Source organism: Chiloscyllium plagiosum, unplaced genomic scaffold, assembly GCF_037043375.1.
Source record: "Chiloscyllium plagiosum isolate Xiang-an unplaced genomic scaffold, Cpla_swu_hap1 HiC_scaffold_30, whole genome shotgun sequence".
Lineage (NCBI taxonomy): Eukaryota > Metazoa > Chordata > Chondrichthyes > Orectolobiformes > Hemiscylliidae > Chiloscyllium > Chiloscyllium plagiosum.
The window spans coordinates 46,475,760-46,501,949 of record NW_028270168.1 but is presented as its reverse complement, the minus strand read 5'-3'; the positions used below and the strand labels follow the sequence as shown (position 1 = coordinate 46,501,949).

At 44.8% G+C, this 26,190-nt stretch overlaps 1 protein-coding gene across 4 annotated transcripts in view; it reads left to right on the top strand.

Moving 5' to 3' along the window:
* The window catches only part of mnmip1 (manchette microtubule inner protein 1), a 131,946-nt gene that overhangs the window by 87,499 nt on the left and 18,257 nt on the right, over nt 1-26,190 (top strand). For all 4 annotated transcript variants that reach the window (XM_087976917.1, XM_087976914.1, XM_087976913.1 and 1 more), the window contains 2 exons: nt 10,584-10,654; nt 19,478-19,593. In XM_087976917.1, coding sequence (XP_087833043.1) covers nt 10,584-10,654; nt 19,478-19,593 — 187 coding nt within the window. The remainder of the gene's footprint in view (nt 1-10,583; nt 10,655-19,477; nt 19,594-26,190) is intronic.

Below are 26,190 nucleotides of genomic sequence, written 5' to 3'. Positions count from 1 at the left end.
TTGCATGCTCATTGTATCCCTGTCTGGTCGTGCAGTCACATGACCAGGCAGCTTGCATTGTTGCTCAGCAGTCCTCAGTCTGGGAGGTAGTGTCAATCCCCAACAACAACCCCTTCCCCACCCCATGTGTCAACAGTTCACTCAGCAAACACATTGCAAGGGAAGCCACCTCTCTGAGTCTGAGGGCAGTGGTCCTCAGTGATGGAGGCACCCTTCAATTCGGAAGGTCCCAGCACAATCACTCAAGAGCAGCCTCCCATTGCAGTCCAGGGAATTGGACCTGGTCAGGTATCCAGTCAGGGTGATCTCACTCAAGGTTGCCATGATTCTGCAGTGCAGGCAGTGGTCCATTGTCTCTGTAGAGGCAGGTCCAGTGTTAACACAGCTGGGGAAATGCCCAGGCACCATTCAGGGGTCTGCGATGTCTTGTCTGGTACTATCTAACATGTTGATTTACCAGTTTGTTCCCGGGGTTGAAGGGTTTGAGCTATAGGGAGAGGCTGACTAGGCTGAGGCCTTAAATCTGAGAACATCGTGAGGTGTCTAGAGATTTATAAAATCATGAGGCGCATGGATAAGGTGAATAGCCAAGGACTTTTCCCCAGGTTAGGGGAGTCCAAAACTAGAGGGCACAGGTTTAAGGTGAGAGGGGAAAGATTTAAAAAGGACCTGAGGGGTAACTTTTTCACGCAGGGTGGTGCGTGTATGGAATGATCTGCCAGAGGAGGTGGTAGAGGCTAGTACAATTACAACATTTAAAAGGCACCTGAATGCGTTCATGAGTAGGAAGGAATATGGGCCAAGTGCAGGCAAATGGGACTAGATTTATATAGGATATCTGGTTGGCATGGAGGAGTTGGACGGAAGGGTCTATTTCCATGCTGTATGACTTTATGCTGGTCAAGGGGATGAGTACAGTCGCTCCATTAGGTCTGTCCATGGAAAGTAAGGGTGACTGGGAGGGACGACTGGCCATTGCTGTGGGACCATGGTTGTAGTTTTATCTTCAGGTCTGGGCCAGCCAGCCTTCCGGGAAGGCACTGTACAATTGTGGAAGAGTGCAGCAGGATCAGTAAAGGGGGGTAGGCTGAAGCATGGGTGGGAAAGGGGTAATGGAGGGAGGGTTCATCCACAGTCAGGCACACCCCAACCTCAATGACCACACCTGGCATGGTCACCTCCTATGTCAGCATGTGCGCCCACCCTCTGTTATGCTCCCCGAGGTGCCAGTATCTGGGCCGGTCGGAGAGTTAGAGGTTGCAGGAGGCAGCTTTGCTGATGCTCCTTCAGTAATCTTGCCTTCAGAAGTCAAGGATGTCGGGTTTTGATGGAGGCAAATGTTCCGCTGCAGAGATCGAGGGCAGCCTGGTGGAGCCTGCAAATCAGAACGTAGGCGTCATGGCCAGTGGTTAGAAGTGGTGTGAAATGATTGTCCGGGTTTCCTCGAAATCTTTTTCCTTCTGTGAGTGGACCCCTGAGCCCCATGTCCAGCTCTGAAGTTGGAAGACATTGTTGGGAATGGCACTGGCTCATTAGCTGACATACACAAACCCTTGCCAGCTTAGAAGGAAATTAGTGATAGAGGGGTTTTGCTGTGGAGTGATGAGTGGGACTTCTTCATCAGATGGGACATGAATGTCTTGGCATTCCCATAGGATCAGTCTTTGTCCTTCTCCTGCAAGATCCAGGATGTTATTTCATTCATTCACATTTATTGCCCATCCCTAATTGCCCAGCGGTCAGTTAAGACTCAATCACCTTGCTGTGGGTCTGGAGTCACATGTAGGCCAGACCAGGAAAGGGTGGCAGTTTCCTTCCTTGAAGGATATTAGTGAGTGTACAAGGGCCTGGAGAACCTACAACATCTGCCAGAGCAGGCTGTGCAATCAGATCGTGCCATCGTTGACTGAGGTTGCCACCCAGCTCAGTGGTTTCTTCAGAGAGGGGGTGGGGGAGAAATGTGGGCAGGGCAGAAAGAAGATCATTGACTTTCTCTCTTCTGCTCGTGTGAGAGATGGGTTCTACGACAATCATGAATGGATTCATGGTCATCATTAGATTTTAATTCAGATTTTCTTTTGTACTGAATTAGAAATTCCATCACCTGCAATGGGCAGATTCAAACCTGGGTCTGATGCAAATATCAGTCACACTTTAACCCATACAACTCTCTCTGCCTTCTTATAGAATGTCCACTCCTGCAATAAGCAGAAAGGGTCTGAGGTCTACCAATGGACTGAGAATCAGCACAAGGGCTACGCAGTGTTAGTGGTTTGGAAGTTTGTGGGGGCAACAAGAGCAAATGAGGGATGTTATTGCATGCTATGATGAGAGTGGCAGAGCATGAGTTTTGGTGAGAGATGGGTACAGTAGCAGAGGTAGTGTGGGACTCACCCTGACAGAGTTGGGAAGGCCGATGACCTTCTTTCTGCCCTGCTCCATCTTCCTCCCCACCCTGCAGACAGCACTGACCTGGGTCACGACCTCAGACAAAGCTGTCAGGGCCTGATGACAGAGCCTCCCCCAGCAGAGGAAGGCTGCCCTGATCACCAAGTTCTCCAGACCATTGACAGAAATCAGGATGCCAACCTCCCCTTCTCTGACATCTTCAGACTCTGATCTTGCAACCTGGAGAATGCCAGTGTTCCTCCAGATGCTCAACAGGCTTTTAAAGGTGGCATGGGCACAAGGGAAGCTGGTGATTTACTGAATGTTTACTGAGTGGGGAGTTGCTGTGGAAATGGTGCATGTAAGATCGAGGAGAAATCGGATATGAGAGATGCTACGGGGGTGGAGTAGATAATTGATAAAGTGAGTTTGGTAGCATAGGGTGAGATAGGGCAGAGGAGAAAAAGTCAAAGTACAAGAACAAAGAAAATTACAGCAAAGGAAAAGACCCTCCAAGCCTGCGCCGATCCAGATCCTCTGTCTAAACCTGCAGCTTATTTTCTAAAGACTTGTATACCTTTGCTCCCTGCCCATTCATGTACCTGTCTAGATTCATCTTAAATGATGCCATTGCTCCTACCTCTATGACCTCTGCTGGCAATGCATTCCAGGACCCACCACCCTCTGCGTAAAGAATGTTCCATGCATATCTCCCCTAAACCTTTCCCCTCTCACTTTGAACTCGTGACCCCTAGTAATTGAGACCCCCACTCTGGGGAAAAAGCTTCTTGCAGTCCACCCTGTCTATACCTCTCATGATTTTGTAGACCTCAATCAGATTCCCCCCTCAACCTCTGTCTTTCTAATGAAAATAATCCTAATCTGCTCAACCTCTCTTCATAGCCATCGCCCTCCATACCAGACAACATCCTGGTGAATCTCCTCTGCACCCTCTCCAAAACTCAACGTCCTTTTGGCAATGTGGCAACCAGAACTGTACACAGTATTCCAAATGTGGCCGAACCAAAGTCCTATGCAACTGTAACATGACGTGCCAACTCTTGTACTCAATACCCCGTCCAATGAAGGAAAGCATGCTGTATGCCTTCTTCGCCACTTTACTGACCTGCGTTGCCACCTTCAGGGAACAATGGACCTGAACACCTAGATCTCTCTGTATATCAATTTTCCCCAGAACTTTTCCATTTACAGTATAGCTCGCTCTTGAATTCCATCTTTCAAAATGTTTCACCCCGCATTTGCCTGGATTGAACTCCATTTGCCCATCTCTCCAAACTATCTATATTCTGCTGTATTCTCTGACAGTCCCCTTCACTATCTGCTACTCCACCAATCTTAGTGTCATCTGCAAACTTGCTAATCAGGCAAACAATACCTTCCTCCAAGTCATTTATACATATCATAAATAACAGTAGTCCCAGCATGATCCCTATGGAACACCACTGGTCACAGTTTTCCATTTTGAGAAACTCCCTCCTACTACTACTGTCTGTCTCCTGTTGCTCAGTCAGTTCTCTATCCATCTAGCTAGAACACCCTGAACCCCATGTGACTTCACCTTCTCCATCAGCCTACCATGGAGAACCTTATCAAATGCCTTACTAAAGTCCATGGATATGACATCTACAGCCCTTCCCCAATCAATCAACTTTATCACCTCCTCATAGAATTCTATTAAGTTTGTAAGACATGACCTTCTCCGCACAAAACCATTACTGATAAGCCCGTTTTCTTCCAAATGTAAATAGATCCTATCCCTCAGTATCTTCTCCAGTAGTTTCCCTACTACTAATGTCAGGCTCACCAGTATATAATTACCTGGAGTATCCCTGCTACCCTTCTTAAACAAGGGGACATTAGCAATTTTCCAGTCCTCCAGGACCTCATCCGTGTTCAAGGATGCTGCAAAATTATCTGTTAGAGCCCCATCTATTTCCTCTCTCGCTTCCCTCAGTAACCTGAGGTAGATCCCATCCAGCCCTGGGGACTTGTCTACCTTAATGCCTTTTAGAATATCCAAACCTTCCTCCCTCCTTGTGCTGACCTGACCTAGAATACTCAAAGATCTATCCCTAACCTCAATATCCATCATGTCCCTCTCCTCAGTGAATGCCGATGCCCTGCCCACTCTTCCTCCCTACTCTGGAGGTAGCACTGAGCTGGGCAGCAACTTCAGTCAAGGCTGGTAGGATCTGATGGCACAGCCTCCTCCGTGGGGCAGCATGGTGGCTCAGTAGTTAGCACTGCTACCTCACAGTGTCAGGGACCTGGGTTCAATTCCAGCCTCAGGCAACTGTCTGTGTGGAGTTTGCACATTCTCCCCATATCTGAGTGGATTTCCTCCGGGTGCTCCGGTTTTCTGCCACAGTCCAGGTTAGGTGAATTGGCCATGCTAAATTACCCATAGTGTCCAGGGATGTGTAGGTTAGGTGCATTAATCAGGGGAAATTTAGGGTAGGGGAATGAGTCTGGGTGAGTTACTCTTCGGAGGGTCGGTGTGGACCTGTTGGGCCAAAGGGTCTGTTTCCACACTGTAGGGATTCTATGATTCTATGAAAATTCACAAGGCCGTGTGGCAGGAAAAGCCCACCAAGAAACTTGATGTACTCATACTTTGCCATAAGGTTCAGCCCAAGGACTCACCTACATTAGCTACAGCCAAATACCGGTAATGCTGTAAATAATGATACAATAGAGTGACAAGCCCTCAGGACCAGGTGGTTTCCATCCAGGGATTTAAAGGAAGCAGATTCATTGCAGATTCCCAACTACAAACTGCCAGTGTCCAATCAACTTAAGAATCATTCCTTTGAATTGGACAATTGCGTACTACATTCAAGCAAGGTGAGAGGAGTAAAGTAGGAAATTATGGGGAGTGGTTCACTTGTCCATTGTTTGGAAATTGCTAGTGTCCTTATTTAAGAATAGGATGATGGAAAATCTTGGGGTTGTTTCTCAGCTAATCAGAAGCAGGCAGCATGACCTTATAATGGGTAAATCACGCCTGACAAACCTGAATTTTAAGAAAAGTAATTGAATTTTTGGACAGTTTTTATTTAAACGGACGTGGATGTTAGTTATTTGGTCTTCTGGAAAGAATCTGGTAAAATTCCCCATAACTTGAAGTTAAAGGTTTCCAATGGGCATTCAATAAGATGCTGCATAAAAGTTTACTGCTTATTTGTGCAGGTGGCAGAGTATGGGACCACCTTTTGACATGGATAAAGAAATTGTTCACTAACAGAGTCAGGATAAATGGGTTACTTTCAGGCTGACAAAATGTAACTAACGGAGTGTTGCTAGGATCAGTGATGGGGCAGTAACTGTTCACCATCTCTACTAATGTCTTGGATGAAGTGTGCACTATAGCCAAATGATAGGTCGGGAAGCAAGTTGTGAGCAGCATAAAGATTCCACAGAGGGATACAGAAAGGTTAAGTGACTGGACAATAATTAGGCAGATGGAGTATAATGTGGGAAAATATGAAACTTTCCCCTTGGCAGGAAGAAAAGAGAATCAGAAAATTATATAATGAAGAGAGACTGCAGAATGCTGCAGTACAGTCAGATCTGATCATCCTCAGACAAAGATGTTAGCATGCAGCAGGTAGCAGATAAGAGAAAAGCCAGATTGAATGTTGCTCTTTACTGAAAGAGAAATGAATAAAAATGTGAAGAAACCTTGGTATATCTATATTGGACATTGCTGAGGCTGCACCTAAAGTATTGTACACAGTTTGAGTCTCATTAACTAAGGAAACACATGTATTGGAAACTAATGATTGTAATGAGGTCAGCCGGATGGACCTCATAGAATATGAGTTCCCTGGTTTTAGATTAGATTCCCTACAGTGTGGAAACAGGCCCTTCGACCCAACAAGTCCACACCAACCCTCCAAAGAGTAACCCACCCAGATCCATTCCTATATATTTACCCCTGACTAATGCACCTAACACTACGGGCAATTTAGCATGGCCAATTCACCTATCCAGCACATCTTTGGACTGTGTGAGGAAACCAGAGCACCCGGGCGAAACCCACACAGACATGGGGAGAATGTACAAATTCCACACAGACAGTTGCCCAAGGTGGGAATCGAACCCGGGTCCCTGGCACTGTGAGACAGCAGTGGTAACCACTGAGCCACCATGCCGCCCCCGGCTGGTTGGGGCTGTTAATCTGATCCAATCAGAGAGCACTGGCTGACAGAGATAAACATGAGTGAACAGAGGTAAACTCTGAGAACTAGCTCTGAAGGAGCTAGATCAGTATCACGGACTCTCCACACATAAGTACAGGAGGACATGGTGGCCTGATACCAGCTTCTGTGGAGTTATTTCAGAAGCACTTCATTAGCTTCACTCAGTTGATTGCGAGGATGACGATATTGTCTTTTATGAAAATGTCAAGCAGGATGGCCCTGTGCAGAGTGGAGTGTAACAGAATGAAAGGTGATCGAATTGAAACAAATAAAATCCTGTGGGAAACAACCAATGCTTGGAATCGCAGTGGGTCAGATAGCATCCGTGGAGAGGGAGCAAGCTAAGGTCTTGAGTCTAGATGACTCTTCATCAGAGTTGAGAGATTTATCTCTGTTTGGTAACCAGTAACATTGAGGCACTGTGGCAAAGGCAGTTATATGGAGTTAGGCTGCAGATCAGTCATGATCTCGTTGAATGGCATTGAAAGGTTTGAGGAGCTAAATAGCCCAACCCTGTTCTAATGTATTGTTATTGGATGCTAATCAGTAAAGTGAAATGGTTTGTGGTGATGCATATTCAATTCAGATCTGAGCTTTGAGGAGTTTTCTAGTCTACACTCTGACAAGCAAAGTGCAGATCAAATGAATAGTGGCTTCTGAAAGTAGGTCTCAGCCCAAACTGATCCATCATTACTGGTCTAGCGCCTGAGGTATACCTATGGAAGAAACAGATTTGTGGTGAGATTGGTTAGTGATAGCTTAGTCTGTGAGGTACTGACTTTGGTTAGAGAGTGGGATAAGCAGTGGTGATTATCAGTGAGTTTCAAATGAGGAAATTGATTGGGTGAAGATTTTAATCGACCAAGTTTATTGGACTGCTTTTAACATCACCTTCCCACTGCATTACTCAAGTTCATTTCTCAAGATACCTCACCAACTGTCTATTGAACCAATTCATGCTATCACTTCAATGACCTCTCCTGATAATTTATGCCAGAAAAGAACATTTAATGCCAAAATGTTTTACCTAAATTGACCCTTTTAATAAGGTCATGCACAATTACATAACATTGATGGCTGTCAGTGGAACTAAACTCCAACCAGACCAGGCATATAACAACTGTTCAGATAGAGTGTTGTGACATAGTGGTGGTATCTCATCTGCCCTGGAGAGGCATCATTACAAATCTGAGCAGGGTGATTGAAATAACTATGACATTTGTCCATCCAGAGTCAGAGGTACAAGGAGTGTATGCACCCCGATTCTGCTAGATTGAAAAATGACCGATGGAGTTCAGTTTGGATAAATACGAGATATTGCATTTTGGTACAGGACTTAAACAATTAATGGTAGGGCCTTGCATAGTGTTGTAGAACAGTGGGACCTGGGGTTTCAGGTTCATAATAATTTGAAGTTTGCTTCACATCTAGACAGCGTGGTTCAAAGGTGTTCAGCACGCTTGCCTTCATTGCTCAGTCTTTCGAGTATAGGAGTTGGGAAGTCATGTTGAGATTGTACAGGACATTCTTCTGGAGTACTGTGTGCAGTTCTGGTCGCCCTGTTATAGGAAAGATATTATTAAGCTGGAGAGGGTTCAGAAGAGATTTACCAGGATGTTGCCAGGTAGTGAGGTTTGAGTTATAAAGAAAGGTTGGATAGGCTCAGACTTTCTTCACTGAGGTATAGGAGGTTGAGAGATGACCTTATAGAATTTATAAAATGATGAGGAATATAAATAGGGTTAATAGTAGGTGTCTTTCCCCTAAGATGGGGAATTCCAAGTCTAGGAAGCACATGTTTTTAAGGTGAGAGGAGAGAGTTTTAAAAAGACAGGAACAAATCTTTTACACAGAAGTTAGTTTGTGTGTGGAATGAACTTTCAAGGAAGTGGTGGATGTGGGCATAGTTATAATGTTTAAAAAACACTTAGGCAAGTACATGAATAGGAGAGGTTTGGAGGGATATAAACTAACAGCAAGCAGATGGGACTAGTTTAGTTTGGGATAATGTTCGGCATGGATTGGTTGGATGGAAGAGTCTGTTTCCGTGCTATATGACTCTATAACTATTATAACCTGCATTTATTCAAAATTCTTCTACCCCTACCCTAACTCCCAAGTCCTGTTCACCTGTTGGCACTGTGCTAACTGACCTACTCAGGTTCCTAATCTGGATGTGACTGAAATATAAAATTCTACCATCATGTTTAAACTCTCCATGGTCTTACCACACTCTGTAACTCCTCCCAGGCTACAACCCTCAGAAATGTCAGTCCTCACTTCCTGACAAGGTAATCCTCTCCACCATTGGCAACCATTCCTCCTTAATTCTGCATTTTGTCACTGGTCATAATATTCCTTTATATTGCTCAATGTCAGCTTTTTTCTGATTACAATTTGTTGAAGCTCCATGGAATGTTTCACTTTGTTAAAGGTGCTATGTCCATGCAAGTTGTTGCCTTCACTGTGTTACAGGTGCAGTTTGTTATAAAATATGAGGAATAATAATATATCTTAAATAGTAAGATAGCAGGTGGATTAGAGAAGAAAGGAACTGAAATCTGCTGATCCACAGTACTTCAGAGTTGTCCAAATAAAGAACAAACACAGAAAATAAAAGCAAGACTTCAATTTAAAACGTCTATAAAGCTTTCCTTCAACTGCATTTGGAGTGTTATGTGTCCTTTAATACACTGTACAGATTCACGGTGGATACATGGGGTGTGGGTGTTATTGGCTGAGCCAGCATTTATTGCCTGTCCCTAAATGCCCTTCAAAAGGTGATGGTGAGCTACCTTCTTAAACTGCTGCAGTCCAATTATTGTAAGTAGCCCCACAAAGCCATTAGGGATGGAGTTCCAGGATTTTGACCTGGCAGCAGTGAAGTTACAGTAATGAATTTCTGAGTCAGGGTGATAAGTGGTTTGGAGGGGCAGTTTGAAGATGGTGGTGTTCCCATCTACACGCTGCTTTTAACTTCGAGGTCATCATAACCATAGGTTTGGAAGGTGTTATCTAAGGGGACTTGGTGAATTTTTCTAGTGCATCTTTTAGACAGTATACACTGCTACTACTGAGCATATATGGCAAAAGGAATGGATGTTTCTGGGTGTGGTGCCAATCAAGTGGACTATTTTGTTCAGGATGATGTCAAGTTTCTTGAGCATTGTTGGAGCTGCACCCATCCAGGCAACTGGAGAATATCCCATCACACTCCTGACACTTGCCTTGCCGATGAGGGATAGGATTTGGAGAGGTAGGAGGTGTGTTACTCACCACTGACCTGCTCTCATAGCCACTGTATGGCAAGTCCAGATGAGTTTCTGGTCAATGGTTATCCCCAGGATAGGGGGGGGATTTCAGTGATGGTGATAATATTGAATGTCAAAGTGTGATGGTTGGAATCTGTCTTGTTGGGGATGGTCATTGCTTGGCACTTATGTCACATTAATGTTGCTTGCCACTTGTCAGCCGAAGCCTGGATATTATCCAGGTGTTGTTGTATTTGGACATGGACTGCTTCAGTCTCTGAGGAGTTGCAAATGGTGATGGACATTGTGCAACCATTAGCAAACATCCCCACTTCTGACTTTATTATTGAGGGAAGGTTATTGATGAAGCAGCTGAAGATAGTTGAGCCCAGGACACTACTCTGAGGAACTCCTGCACTGGGGCTGAGATGACTGATCTCCAACAATCACAACCATCTTCTGACATGCCAGATTTGACACCAACCCATCGAAAGATTTCCCACAATGATTTACAGCTAACTGTGTGGCATCCTTCCATTGGGTATATTAGTGATAGTATGGATCTAAAACATTGTCAAATTAAGACAAGGGGAGAGAAAGTCACATTCAAGGATATTCAAGATTAAGAGCAGCTTTACATAAATATACTTTATTTTACCTTGTTAAGAAATGCAGAGGCAGTGGGATGTTGAACAGATGATTACAAATGCTGTCATTACAGAGTTAATGGAGAACAAGCTCTCGCTCCACAGGACCAGAAAAAAACAGCCAGAGACAGGAACAGTGATTCAGGTAAGTGTGCCAATAGCAGATTAACATTACACCTAACTGAACACACAGCACAACGCAGAATTGGAGCACTGCTCAGTGCTATAGCCAATCAAACCGCCCCATGAAACACTGCCTAGCACAGTCCAAGGAATGTTTGCTGGAACAGTGTAGAGGGGGCTTTACTCTGAATCAAAGCTAAATTGCACCTGACCTGTAACATGGTGCTATCCTACAATGTTTTATATAGACAGGGTAAAGTAAGGAGGTGGGGTGGGTGAGATAGGTGAGTAAGGATGGGGTAGGTGAGGTAAGTGAGTGAAGGTGTCATGGGGTGTGGTCAATGGATGAGAGAGTAGTGTGCGTGGAGTCAGTCGGTGAGGGGATAGTGTGGGTGTGGTCAGTGGGTGAGGGGGTAGTGTGGGTGAGGTCAGTGGTTAGTGTGGGTGTGGTCAGTGGGTGAGGAGGTAATGTGGGTGTGGTCAGTGGTTAGTGTGGGTGTGGTCAGTGGGTGAGGAGGTAGTGTGGGTGTGGTCAGTGGTTAGTGTGGGTGTGGTCAGAGGGTGAGGGGATAGTGTGGGTGTGGTCAGTGGGTGAGCGGTTAGTGTGGGTGTGATCAGTAGGTGAGGAGGTAGTGTGGGTGTGGTCAGTGGGTAAGGGGGTGGGGTGGGTGTGATCAGTGGGTGAGGGAGTGGTGTGGGTGTGATCAGTGGTTAGTGTGGGTGTGGTCAGTGGGTGAGGGGTTAGTGTGGGTGTGGTCAGTGGGTGAGGGGGTGGTGTGGGTGTGATCAGTGGGTGAGGGGGTGGTGTGGGTGTGGTCAGTGGGTGAGGAGGTAGTGTGGGTGTGGTGAGTGGGTGAGGGGGTAGTGTGGGTGTGGTCAGTGGGTGAAGGGTTAGTGTGGGTGTGTTCAGTGGGTGAGGGGTTAGTGTGGGTGTGTTCAGTGGGTGAGGAGGTAGTGTGGGTGTGGTCAGTGGGTGAGGGGGTGGTGTGGGTGTGTTCAGTGGGTGAGGGGTTAGTGTGGGTGTGTTCAGTGGCTGAGGAGGTAGTGTGGGTGTGGTCAGTGGGTGAGGGGTTATTGTGGGTGTGGTCAGTGGGTGAGGGGTTAGTGTGTGTGTGTGATCAGTGGGTGAGGAGGTAGTGTGGGTGTGGTCAGTGGGTGAGGGGGTGGTGTGGGTGTGATCAGTGGGTGAGCGGGTGGTGTGGGTGTGGTCAGTGGGTGAGGAGGTAGTGTGGGTGTGGTGAGTGGGTGAGGGGGTAGTGTGGGTGTGGTCAGTGGGTGAGGGGTTAGTGTGGGTGTGTTCAATGGGTGAGGAGGTAGTGGGGGTGTGGTCAGTGGATGAGGAGGTAGTGTGGGTGTGGTCAGTGGGTGAAGGGTTAGTGTGGGTGTGTTCAGTGGGTGAGGGGTTAGTGTGAGTGTGTTCAGTGGGTGAGGAGGTAGTGTGGGTGTGGTCAGTGGGTGAGGGGTTAGTGTGGGTGTGGTCAGTGGGTGAGGGGTTAGTGTGGGTGTGGTCAGTGGGTGAGGGGTTAGTGTGGGTGTGGTCAGTGGGTGAGGGGTTAGTGTGGGTGTGTTCAGTGGGTGAGGAGGTAGTGTGTGTGTGTTCGGTGGGTGAGGGGTTAGTGTGGGTGTGTTCAGTGGTTGAGGGGGTAGTGGGGGTGTGGTCAGTGAGTGGGTTTCAAAAGGTTTAAGTGGCCTCAAACTTAACAGGTGGTCTGTTGATCTAAGAATAATTGACAGTTTTAAGGGGCTGCAATAAAATACTGTTACTTCTGACGTGGTTTTGTGTTAGGCTCATTAAAGATTTTTTTTGCCTTGATGAATTATTTTGCAATATTAATGGGAGCCTGATTTGGGCTTGCAAAAGGCGTTGCCTATGTAAAGCCTGAGTAAAAAGATAAAAATCCCAGGCAATGGCACAAATCAAATGGTTCTGTTCTTTATTAGTTCATGGTGAACATTGGCGGTTCAGCCAGCATTTAATGTCCTGGAGAAGATATGGTGAGTGCTGCAATTATTAAAGTGCAGGTACGTACTGTTGGGAAGGCAGCTACAGTGAAACAACAACTATATACTTCCAAGTCAGGATGATTTGTGGTTTAGAGAGGAACCTGCACATACTGATGTTCCCATGTACCTTCTGCCCTTGTCCTAGGGGTAATAGTCATGGGTATGGAAGGTGCTGTCAAAAGAGCCTTGCTGAACATCTGCAATGCACCTTGTAGATGGTACACACTGATGCCACTGTGCATTGGTAGTGAAGGGAGGAAATTTTGAAGGTTGGAATGCCAATTTCTTGAAGCTTGTTGGAGTTTCATCCAGGCAAATCCATCATACTCCTAACTTGTGCCTTGTAGATGGTGGACAGGCCTTGGGGAGTCAGGAGGTTGAGTTACTGTCTATAGAATCCTTACCCTCTGACCGCTCTCTTGTAGCCATATATTTATATAATTGGTCCAGTTCCATTTCTGGTCAATGGTAATGGATACCAATAGTGGGGAATTCAGCGATAGTAAAACCATTGATCAAGTGAAGATGGTTGAAATTTTATCTTTTGTAAATGAACAAGAGGATGATTCTTGTTTGGCACAAATGTTACTTGCCACTTATCAGCCCCAAGCAGGATTTTGTTTAGTTCTGCTGTAATTGGACACAGACTGCTTCAATCTCTGGGGAGTTGTGAACAGTGCTGAATGTTATACAATCTTTGGCAAACATCCTCCCCACTGACCTTATGATGGAGAGGAAGTAATTGATGAAACAATTGAAGATGATTGGGTCCTGGATACTTCCCTGAGGAACACTTCCAGAGATATCCTTAAATGATTGACCTCCAACAAACAGAATCATCTTCCATTAGACTAAGTATGATTACATCCAGCCGAGAGATTCTTCCCCATAATTCCCATTGATCCCAGTTTTGCTTGGGTTCCTTGATGCCACACACAGTCGAATATGGCCTTGATATCAAGGGTAGTCACTCTCATTTCACCTCTGCAGTTCTGCTCTTTGTCTGCATCTGAACCAAGGCTGTAATGAGGTCATGAGCTGGGTGTCCCTGGCAGAACCTAAATGAGCAGAGTATCACTGAGCAAATGCTGACTGATAGCACTGTCAGCAAACCCTTACATCATTTGCATTTTGGAATGTGAAAAGGTGCACCCATCAGGCTTTCCCAAGCCCACATAAATATCCAGTCAATGCAATTGCCTTGAAGCAGACATCTTGGTCAGAGATATTTATTTAGAAGTGTTTCATACCTGACATCTCACTCTGAGGCATCAGTCATTTATGAAGGTGTTCTGGTTTTGCAGACATCAAGCCTGTCAGAATGGGCAAGATTATCAATTCTGAGTCAAATAAATCAAAATAAATCCTGATGAAGGGCTTTTGCCAGAAACATCGATTTTCCTGCTCTTTGGATGCTGGCTGACCTGCTGTGCTTTTCCAGCACCACTCTAATCTCCAGCGTTGGCAGTCGTCATTTTCACCAAATAAATCAAGACCTAGGCCCTGAAATTTGAGACCATAATCTAGGCAGACACGCCTATGCAGTTCTGTACCAAGGGAGTGCTGAAGTGTTAGAGGTGAGACATTAAGATGAGACCCCGTTCTCCCCCTCAGGCAGACACAGAAGAACCTGCGATGTGATTTGGAAGTGAAGTAGGTGAGACTTCTCTAGGGTTCTGGATAACATCTATCCCTTAACTAACATCACCAAAACAAATAACTCAGTCTTTATCTCATTGCTGTGTGCTAGGCACAGATTATTTGCTCTATCTCCTACGTTAAAACACTTCAAAGGTATTTAGTTTGCTGTGAAGTACTTTCGAACATTGTGAAGTTATAAAAGTGTTATCAGAGTCAAAGCTTTTGTTTTGAAAGTTAGAATGTGCAGTGCTAACAGTGAGCAACACTCCTGGATTAGCATTTAGATTGATATGATGATAGGAATAGAAAGGGAAGAAGTTTTGAAGCAGCTTTTGTATTCAGCATTTCCCTGGGTTCAACCTAAAACCACTTCTCTGTATCACTGCAAACTGAGCATCAGCGATCACATGCTCGAAGTGATTCAGCGCTGACTCTGTCACTGTGAGTCATCCGGCAAGCAAGTTAAGGCCAGTCTGGAGAATGAGCAGGAAATCCTGGCTGACACTTAAAGATGGTGTTGAAGGAGTGTTGTGCTGTGAGTGGTGTGATTGTTTGTCTGAGATGTTAAACTAATGACTTCTCCAGTACCAGAAGAAGAGATGTGTCATGTAGTGTATTACTAAAGGTTAGTAGCAGCAAACGATGGCACCTGAGGATCGGTGACTTTGTCATTGGTTGGGTCTGGTGCTGGCAGCGGTGAGGTGGGCCCGGCTGCAACTCTGACGTTGGTGGGTCCCGCACAGGAAGTGGCAGAGGAGAATTGACCCAGTGGTGAAAGATAGCAGTAACTTCAATGTTGGTGATGTCCAGTATAGATGACGGGCTAGGCTGTGGAGGAGGGAAGACTGTGCAGGAGTCACTGATAATGAGCTGGCTCAGGACTGATAGACTCTCCTTATGTTCCATTGTTTTTCTTATTCTTAAAACTATGCAAAATGGCTCCAGATCACAGCATCAGTGGAAAAGGCATCAGTGTCTTTTACTGTTTTTCTCACTGTAAAATGCACGTGACAATAAAATCATTACTTCATTAATAACATTGGGTGGATAACCCAGAGGCCTGGGTTAATTCTCAGGGGATCACTAGTTCATGTCCCTCTGGAATTGAAACTAATAAACAGTTCTGGAACTGTAGATTCATCTTGTGATGACTGTGAAACTATGTGGTTATCTTGTTCTTTAGGGAGGGTGGACTGCATCCTCACCTGGTCTGGACTGCATGTGACTCCAGGCCAACACCAATCTGGTTGGCACTTAACTGTCCACTGAGATCATAGAATCCCTACAATGTGGAAACAGGCCCTTCAGCCCAACAAGTCCACACAAACTCTCTGAAGAGTAACACACCGAGACCCATTCCCCCTACCCTAGATTTACCCCTGACCAATGCATGTAACCTACACATCCTTGGACACTATTGGAAATTTAGCACGGCCAGTTCACCTAGCCTGCACATCTTTGTATTGTAGGAGGAAACCAGAGCACCCGGAAACAACCCATGTAAACACGAAGCGAATGTACTAACTCCACACAGACATAGAGTCATAGGGTCATAAGAGATGTACAACATAGGAACAGACCCTTCAGTCCAACCCGTCCATGCCGACCAGATATCCCAATCCAATCTAGTCTCACCTGCCAGCACCCGGCCCATATCCCTCCAAACCCTTCCTATTCATATACTTATCCAAATGCCTTTTCAATGTCGTAATTATACCAGCCCCCACCACTTCCTCTGGCAGCGCATTCCATACACATATCACCCTGTGTGTGAAACACTTGCCCCGTAGGTCTCTTTTATATCTTTCCCCTCTCACCATAAACCTATGCTCTCTAGTTCTGGACTCACTGACCCCAGGGAAAAGACCTTGCCTATTTACCCTATCCATGCCCCTCATAATTTTGTAAACCTCTATAAGGTCACCCCTCAGCCTCCGAGCTCCAGGGAAAATAGCCCCAGCCTGTTCAGCCTCTCCCTATATCTCAAATCCTCCAACCCTGGCAACATCCTTGTAAATCATTTCTGAACCCTTTCAAGTTTCACAACATCCTTCCAATAGGAAGGAGACCAGAATTGCATGCAATATTCCAACAGTGGCCTAACCAATGTCCTGTACAGCTGCAATATGACCTCCCAACTCCTGTACTCAATACTCTGACCAATAAATGAAAGCATACCAAACGCCTTCTTCACTATCCTATCTACTTGCGACTCCACTTTCAAGGAGCTATAAACCTGCACTCCAAGGTCTCTTTGTTCAGCAACACTCCCTAGGACCTTACCGTTAAGTGTATAAGTCCTGCTAAGATTTGCTTTCCCAAAATTCAGCACCTCGCATTTATCTGAATTAAACTCCATCTGCCAATTCTCAGCCCATTGGCCCATCTGATCAAGATCCTGTTGTAATCTGAGGTAACCCTCTTCGCTGTCCACTATACCTCCAATTTTGGTGTCATCTACAAACTTACTAACTGTACCTCTTATGCTCACATCCAAATCATTTATGTAAATGACAAAATGTAGAGGACCCAGCACTGATCCTTGTGGCACTCCACTGGTCACAGGCCTCCAGTCTGAAAAACAACCCTACGCCACCACCCTCTGTCTTCTACCTTTGAGCCAGTTCTGTATCCAAATGGCTAGTTCTCCCTGTATTCCATGAGATCTAACCTTGCTAATCAGTCTCCCAAGAGGAACTTTGTCGAATGCCTTACTGAAGTCCATATAATCACACCTACTGCTCTGCCCTCATCAATCCTCTTTTTACTTCTTCAAAAACGCAATCAAGTTTGTGAGACATGATTTCCCACGCACAAAGCCATGTTGACTGTTCCTAATCAGTCCTTGCCTTTCCAAATACATGTACATCCTGTCCCTCAGGATTCCCTCCAACAAATTGCCCAGCACCGAGGTCAGGCTCACTGGTCTATAGTTCCCTGGCTTGTCTTTACCGCCCTTCTTAAACAGTGGCATCACATTGGCCAACCTCCAATCTTCTGGCACCTCACCTGTGACTATCGATGATACAAATATCTCAGCAAGAGGCCCAGCAATCACTTCTCTAGCTTCCCACAGAGTTCTAGGGTACACCTGATCAGGTCCTGGGGATTTATCTATCTTTATGCATTTCAATACATCCAGCACTTCCTCCTCTGTAATCTGGACATTTTGCAAGATGTCACCAGCTATTTCCCTACAGCCTATATTTTCCATATCCTTTTCCACAGTAAATACTGATGCAAAATACTCATTTAGTATCTCCCCCATTTTCTGTGGCTCCACACAAAGGCCGCCTTGCTAATCTTTGAGGGGCCCTATTCTGTCCCTAGTTAACCTTTTGTCCTTAATATATTTGTAAAAACCCTTTGGATTCTCCTTAATTCTATTTGCCAAACCTATCTCATGTCCCCATTTTGCCCTCCTGATTTCCCTCTTAAGTGTACTCCTACTTTCTTTATACTCTTCTAAGGATTCACTCGATCTATTCTGTCTGTACCTGACATATGCTTCCTTCTTTTTCTTAACCAAACCCTCCATTTCTTCAGTCATCCAGCATTCCCTATACCTACCAACCCTTCCTTTCACCCTGACAGGAATATACTTTCTCTGGATTCTTGTTATCTTATTTCTGAAGGCTTCCCATTTTTCAGCCGTCCCTTTACCTGTATACATTTGCCCCCAATCAGTTTTCGAAAGTTCTTGCCTAATACTGTCAAAATTGGCCTTTCTCCAATTTAGAACTTCAACTTTTAGATCTGGTCTATCCTTTTCCATCACTATTTTAAATCTAATAGAATAATGGTCGCTGGCCCCAAAGTGCTCCCCCACTGACACCTCAGTCACCTGCCCTGCCTTATTTCCCGTAAGTAGGTCAAGTTTTGCACCTTCTCTAGTAGGTACATCCACATACTGAAACAGAAAATTTTCTTGTACACACTTAACAAATTCCTCTCCATCTAAACCCTTAGCACTATGGCAGTCCCTGTCTATGTTTGGAAAGTTAAAATCCCCTACCATAACCATCCTATTATTCTTACAGATAGCTGAGATCTCCTTGCAAATTTGTTTCACAGTGGCCCGAGGCTGAAATTGAACCCAGGTGCCTGGCGGTATGAGGTAGCAGTGCTAACCACCGGGCCACTGTGCAAGTGACACTGTTAGGGATGGTTAACAAGTACCCTCATCCCACAAAACAGCAAAGAAATAAAACATGGCAGCTCCTGACCAATATCCTTCCACAATCCAAACCAGACTGATTAATCATTTATCTCATTAGCTGTTTGTGGGACTTTGGTGTGACTACATTCCAACAGTGACTACATTCGCAAAGTACCTCACTATTTGTAAAGGCACTTTAAACATCCACACAGAGACAAATACACACACCATTGTCTATGGAAACTGACTGTAGACAATGGTCTCTTGGTTATGAGTGAATGACTTCTCTTTCCTCTGCTAGATACAGAAGTTCCCCTTCTCCATCAACTGAGAGCAGGGCTTGACTATAGAGTGGAGCTCCTGCATAACCAATGGAAGGATCTAATTTAAAGTTGTGCCTTTCAGGCCTAAGGTCCAAGCTCAGAAAGAGTTTGAAAACCATAGTCTTTGAGGACATTGCTGCTGCAGCCAGAATTATAATGGGGTCAGTGCCAGGGAGAACTGTGGAGAATCATTCATAGTAACAAGCTTTTACATGGACTCTGACTGAACAACTGCACTTGTGAGTACCAGCCATTGCTAGGTGTGGTAATAAGGTGGTTACCACATAATGTTTTGTTTCATTGATACCAAAATACAAGGTAAGGACCTTAGAGACTAGTGACAGCCCATGTTTGAGAGTCTCTTATGGACAGTATATCTGAAGTCTAGTTTTTGTTTTAAAAAATCAACCTGCCCACAATTCTATGGCACACTTCCAGAACAGTCATGATTTGAGTCGAGGACTTTGGGCCCAGAAGCAGAGACACTACCACTGCACCACAAGAACTGTTGGACATGATCTGGAGATATTTTCGAACCAGAAGTTCAGAAGTTTATCTGAAATATTGAGTTAAGCGGATGTAATCGATGCAAAGAGGGACTGTGCTCACTATTTCCACGTGATGATGGATAAAATTGAACTGGGGTTAATTAAAACCCATTTTCTGGCCACAGAAGACTCTGAGTTAATGGTATTTTGTTACTGTTCCCTCCCCTCAGATTCGGTGACCTTTGACATCCTCGCTGCATCCACAGAGAAGCTGACCCACCCGACGACAGGCAGGCCCAAAGCCAAGGGGCGCAGACCACCCTCTCAGTTTGTGACTTCACCTGTCGTGAGTCTTCCATTTGCCTCTTGGACCTGAGCAGCTTCGGTCACTTGCATGAGGGAAAATCCCAAATCTCAAAGCAATTTTAAGAGGGACGGTGATAGAGACACACTGAAACCCAAAGGGCAAGGCAACTTAAAATAATAGGACCTTATGTCTTCATCCAGTCTCTGGGTAGATCTCCTGTAGCATTGTTCTGTATGAAGAGTACACACTGTCACAAGATACAGTAGCACTGTGGCCAGTGTTCTACACAGCCTCCATTTACATTGAGAATTTCCATTCTCACAGATTGCAAGGACACTGGCACACAACAATACGGAAATCTTGCTATAAGTGTACAGGATTTTGCTGCAATCGCACGTGCAGTACTAGGTGCGGTTTTTGTCTCAATATCTAAGGAACGATACATTTGCCTTGGAGGCAATTGGGTAAGGGCACACCCAGTTAGGAATGAGATGAGGAGAAATTTTTTCACTTAAAGAATTGTGAACCTTTGGAACTCTCTAACATGGAAGGTTACAGATGCTCCATTGTTCAATATATTTCAGACTGGGATGGACATTCTTGGAGACTTCAGGGAGATGGGGAGCAGGTGGGAAGTGAAGAGGAAGATTATTCATGACATGATTGAAAAGACAGACACATTCCTGAAATTGCCCATCTTGCAGTCATCAGGACAAATACCAATATTCAATTTAAATGATAGGAGAAAAGGTTGCTGATTGATTGGTAAATCAGCTCTGACTAATATAGATCCTGCTATGAAGAAAGCATCAGGCAACCACAGTCTCCCCAATGCTACTGGATATTTCAAATAAAAGGCACAAACAAAACCCATATTCCTTTTATTTGTGATAGTGGGTCATTGGGTATGAATGTGTGCCACTTCCAGCAAGTGTAACTGAGCCATGTTGCATGCTGCATTGATTATTTGATTGAAGCTTACATTTCCACCAGGCTCTGGAGGGTCTAGAACCAGCTGATAGTCTTAGAATAACAGAGGCCATTTAGGATAGAGATGAGGAAGATTTATTCAGTCAGAGGGCGGTGAATCTTTGGATTTCTATGCTCCAGTAAACTGTGGAGGCTTGGTCGTTGAGCATGATCAAAACCGAAATTGGTAGTTCTCTAGATATTAAAGATATCAAGAGTTATGGCAGGTTCTGAGAGTTCAAGATGACACTGTCCTGACAAGAATATAAATAGCATGGGAGAATCACAAAAATGGACTTAAGAAGGCAAAGGCACTGCATGAGAAAGCATTGGTGGGTAGAATAAATGGGTTTTCCAAATATATATAGAACAAGAGAATAACAAGGGAAAGTGTAGGACCTGTGAAGAACCATCGAGCTAATCTGTGTGTGGACCAAGAAGATATGGACCAGTCCTCAATGGATAGTTGGTGTCACTCTTCATAACAGAAAAGAACAATGCAGGTATAGACATCAGAGTGGATGACTGTGACATATTACAATAAAGTAACACAGAGAGAAAGGAGGTACTCGCGAGTTTAGCAGCTTAGAAAGTGGGTATGTCTGCAGACCTGGATAAGATATATCACAGGCTGTTGAGGGAGGCAAGACAAGAGATATCAAGGGCCCAAGCAGTAATTTTCAAATCTTCTCTGATTGCTAGACAGTTGCCAGAAGGTTATTGTCCAATCATTTAAAAAGAAGGGAGGGAAGGATAGATTAGGAAATTGCTGGCCAGTCAGGTTAACCTCAATGGTGAGAAGTCATTAGAAAGAATTCTGAGGGGCAAAATATATCTACACTTGGACAGAAGTCAGCATGGATTTGTTCAGAAAGGGTCTTGTTTGACGAATTTGATCACATTTTTGGAGGACGTAATCAGAGTGTTGACAAGATTCAGGCATTTGATGTGGTCTATATGGTCTTCTGTAAGGTTTTTGATGAGGTCTTTCATAGCAGCCTGGTGAAGGAAGTAACGGCCCATGGGATTCAAAATTGGCTGAGAGACAGGAAGCAAAGGGTGATGGTAGAGGGATGTTTCTGTGATGGGAAATCTTTTCTACAGGGTTCAGGGCTGAGGACCTTGCTGTTTGTGGTGTCCATCAATAATTTAGACTAAAATGTAATGGGTTTGATCAGGAAGTTTGCAGATGATTTTAAAAATTGCTAGAGTGACAAATAGTGAGGAGGAGAGCTGTAAACAGACTGGTCAGCTGGTCAGAGCAGTAGCAAATGGAATTCAGTGACATCATGATTGATCTGATAATCCTCAATTTCACTTTCTTCCCTCATGACCCCCTTACTAATGACCCTTGGTCTATCTCAGTCTTGAATACACGGAACGACCCAAAGAACTTAGAGGGCTACGAAGATAGGAATGGAGAATGGGATGAGCTGGGTTGCTCTTTTGGGGGCTAGTACAGACACGATGGGCCAAATGGCCTCCTTCTGTACTTTGACCTTTCTATGATTCCATAAGTGTGAGGTATTCCATAAGTGTGAGGTATTGCACCGGGAGAGGATTAACATGGAGGAAATGATATCAGTCATAGAGATCTACGGCACTGCAAAAAGGCCCTTCGGCCCATCAAGTCTGCACCAGTCAAATCCAACCATCCATTCTAATCCCATTTTGGCCCACGGACTTGTTTCCATGGCATTAGAAGTGCACATCGAAACACTTCTTCATGTTATGAGGGTTTAACTGATGGGAATGCAAAGGTTTTTTTTAATGGCATTAGGGCATCTCAAGGAAGTAAAAAGATTTTCTCACTGATGCACAATCTTTATCGACATAACATTCCTTCCAAAACTCAAGACAAATCAGGCACTTATTGTGTCTCTAATTTCACGGCACTTGCATACAATAACAACCAGAGTTTGAGATCAGATTGGAGGGGATAATAAGTGTTGAAGGTGGATCAGTAGTCAATGAGCATGAGTCTGATGTATAAAAGCAAATTACTGCAGATGCTGGAATCTGAAACCAAAAGAGAAAATGCTGGAAAATCTCAGCAGGTCTGGCAGCATCTGTAAAGAGAGAAAAGAGCTGACCTTTCGAGTCTAACTGACTTGACAAAGCTTTGACAAAGAGTCAGTTAGCCTCGAAACGTCAGCTCTTTTCTCTCCTTACAGATGAGTCTGATGTAGGTGTCCTAGTTGTCCAGATGTTCCAGGGATGAGTGCAGGGCTAGGAATTTGGCATCCGCTGTGGACCTGTTACATCGGTAGGCAAATTGTAGGGGATCAAAGCGGGCTGGGAGACTCGAGTTGATGTAAGCCATGATATTAAAGCACATTGCAGGTGCTTTTTTAGGCACATGGTCTTCTTAAAGCAGGTGGGGACTTTGGCTTGGAGGAGGGAGAGGTTGGAGATGCTGGTGAATGCCTCCCTCAGTTGGTCCGCAAAGGATCTGAGTGCTCAGCCGGGGACACTGTCAGGGCCCGTTGCTTTCCTTGGGTTCCCTCCCTGAAAGACTGATCTGACATCTGTGGCAGTGACCAAGGGAACAGGTGGATCTGGGGCTGTCAGGGCTAATGTCACTGCGCCGCTGGCATTCTGCCAAACTGAGCCTAGAAAGCATTGAGTGTTTCAGGAGGGATGTGTCTCTGTTCTGCTATCCTGATGCACTTTGTTTGTTACGATCTGCCCCTGTAGTACGCAAAACAACACCTTTCACTGTATCTCGGTAGACATGAATAATTTAATCAATTAATCAGGTCCCTGAAGGCAGTAGGTCAGGTAGATCAGATTGCTTGAGAAGGCATGTGGGCTACTTGCCTTTATTAGTCAAGATATACAATACAGAACAAGAAGTTGATGCTGGAACTGTGTGAAATATGGTTTGGCTACAACTGGAGAAGTGCATGCAGTTCTGGTTGCCACATTATAGGAAGGATGCAAATACATTGGATGTAGCGATTTACCAGGATGTTGCCTGGATTGAAGGTCTGAGCTATGAGAAAAGATTGGATAGACTGTGATTGTTTTCCTTGGTAGAGTGAAGATTGAGAGAGGACCTGATGGAGGTGTGTAGGATTATGAGGGAGATGGATCGGGAATAGGAAGGCACTTTTTTCATTAGTAACAGGGTCAAAAACCAACTTCAAGGTAAGAGGTAGACAGCTAACAGGAGAGTTGAGGAGTATTTTCTTCACAGAGAGTGGAGCGTGAATCTGGAACTCATGACCTGAAAGGATGATTGAGACAAGAGCTCTTGTAACACTGTAGCACTGTCCAGATTGTCACTTGCACTGCCATAGCCTGCAAGGGTATTGGTTAGAATTGACAGATGTGGGCAAAATGGGTAGATATGGGCACCTTCTGTGCTGTAAATGCCTATGAGTTGTTACAGGAATATTGTGGGGAAAATAGCATTAAGTTATAAGATCAGTTACAATCCAAAGATGTGCAGGTCAGGTGAATTAGCCATGCTAAATTGCCCATAGTGTTAGGCGCATTAGTCAGAGGGAAATGGGTCCGGGTAGGTTACTGTTCGGAGGGTCAGTGTGGACTGGTTGGACCAAATGACTTGATTCCACACTGTAGGCAAGCTAATCTACTCTAATCTAGTTGAATGAGAGAGCTGTCAGTATTGCCCATTCTTGCTGCTAATCCCTTTGTTCCTAATGGATGTTAATGGAGATGTTGACAGACTCAGGATTGCTCAGCAAGTGTATCAAGTAGCATCTAACAATATTTTGGGTTTTGTAAACTTCGACTATTATAGCTCTGAGACACATTTTGGCCAAACTGAATTGACTTGGCAATCGATCAGCACAATTATATCCTTCAGTATTGCAATCATGTAAAATATGGCATTCTTGCATTTGTCCTGATAGGCGTAAGATGAGAAGATTCCAGTCGACGTGTCTCCCATTTCATCAGCCCATGAACTTATTGAATCGTGGAGAAGACCTAATGACCCTTATGGTCTCCTCCACACCAAAAACACACCAAAAGCAACAAATGATGAGGGCATACCTAGTCTAACTCTGTTCTTAAAGTGTCAAATAGCGATATTGAAGACATGATGGTAAACGCTGACAACAGGAAGTAAGGTTTCTGAACGGAACCAGAGATATTTTAAAAATATAATGTCTGGAGTGAATTTTGTTGTGTTTTCCTCTCAAAATACCCCATCATTCCATGAGAAGTCTCTACACAGGGTTATAATGACAGGAGATACCTATATATTTCTCACCCTCACCCTGACTCCAGCAGTCTCAGTGCTAATGGGCTTCAGAGGACACCTACAGAGAGATTAGGACCTCCAAGGCCAAAGGCAATCTGAAGGAGAGGGCATGGCTCAGTAGCAGTGACCTCATGAGAATAAGCACCTTTTTATTTGAAGTTTGGCTATTCATTCATTTTCTCGTTCCCCATTTCTTTTCCCTTTACATTTTCTACCCGGGTGTATAGGGGAAAATTTGTTGCTGTTCCAGATGAACCTCCCAGGTTGGGAGTCTGGCAAATTGGCACTCAGGCCAATAGTCCACCTGCGCAGGCAGAGGGAAGGGCACAGAGAATTTAACCTGGCAGAGTCCCTCCGGTTACAGAGTTTCACTGGCACAGACATTGGCACAGGGCAGCCCCTCAAACTCATTACCACATCACCAGTGCACAAAGGGGCACTGACCACCATTAGTCTAAGGCAATCACACTATCCTGCTGAGCTCAGACAGGCCATTCGATCCATCAGGTCTGTGGCTATTCTGTGAAAGAGCAATTCTATTATTCCACTCTGCTGCTCCCATACCCCTGCAAATTCCCTTTCTAAATTCTTTATTAGATTCCCATTTAAAACAAAAACATTCAAGGCACATGGATGTCACTGCCTAGACCAACATTTATTGCTCATCCCTTATTGCTCAGAGGTCAATTAAGAGTCAACTATATTGCCGTGGGTCTGAAGTCACATGTAGGCCAGACCAGGTAAGGATGGCAGTTTCCTTCCCTGACGGACATTAGTGAACCAGATGGGCTTTTCCTGACAACAGATTTGTGGTCATTAGACTCTCAATTCCAGACTTTATTTTTTAAGTTTAGATTCAAATTCCACTATCTGCAATGACAGGATTCGAACCCAGGTCCCCAGAACATAACATGGGTCTCTGGGTTAACAGTTCACCATTCAGCTCCCTGATAGTTTTTAAATTTGCTTCAGACAGAACTTTGCAGACTGTAACAACTCATGACCTTAGAAGAAAATCTTCCTAATTTCCTTCCTGGTTCTCAAACCAGTTATTTTTGAGTCCACATCCTCTTGTTACTGAGCCTCCAATCAACAGAAGCAGTTTCTTCCTCTCTGTTTCATCAAAACGCTTCACAGTATTGAAACCCCAAATAAATCTAACCCTAACGCTTCTCTGCTCTATAGGTGGACAATCCTACTTTCTTGGCAGATCTTCAGGGTGGCTCAGTGGCTCAGTGGTTAGCACTGCTGCCTCACAGCACCAGAGACTTGGGTTCGATTCCAGCCTCGGGACACTGTCTGTGTGGCGTTTGCACATTCTCCTGGTGTCTGTATGGGTTTCCTCCGGGTGCTCCATTTCCTCCCACAATCCAAAGATGTGCAGGTCAGGTGGATTGCCCATAGTGTTCAGGGATGTGTGGGTTAGGAGTAAA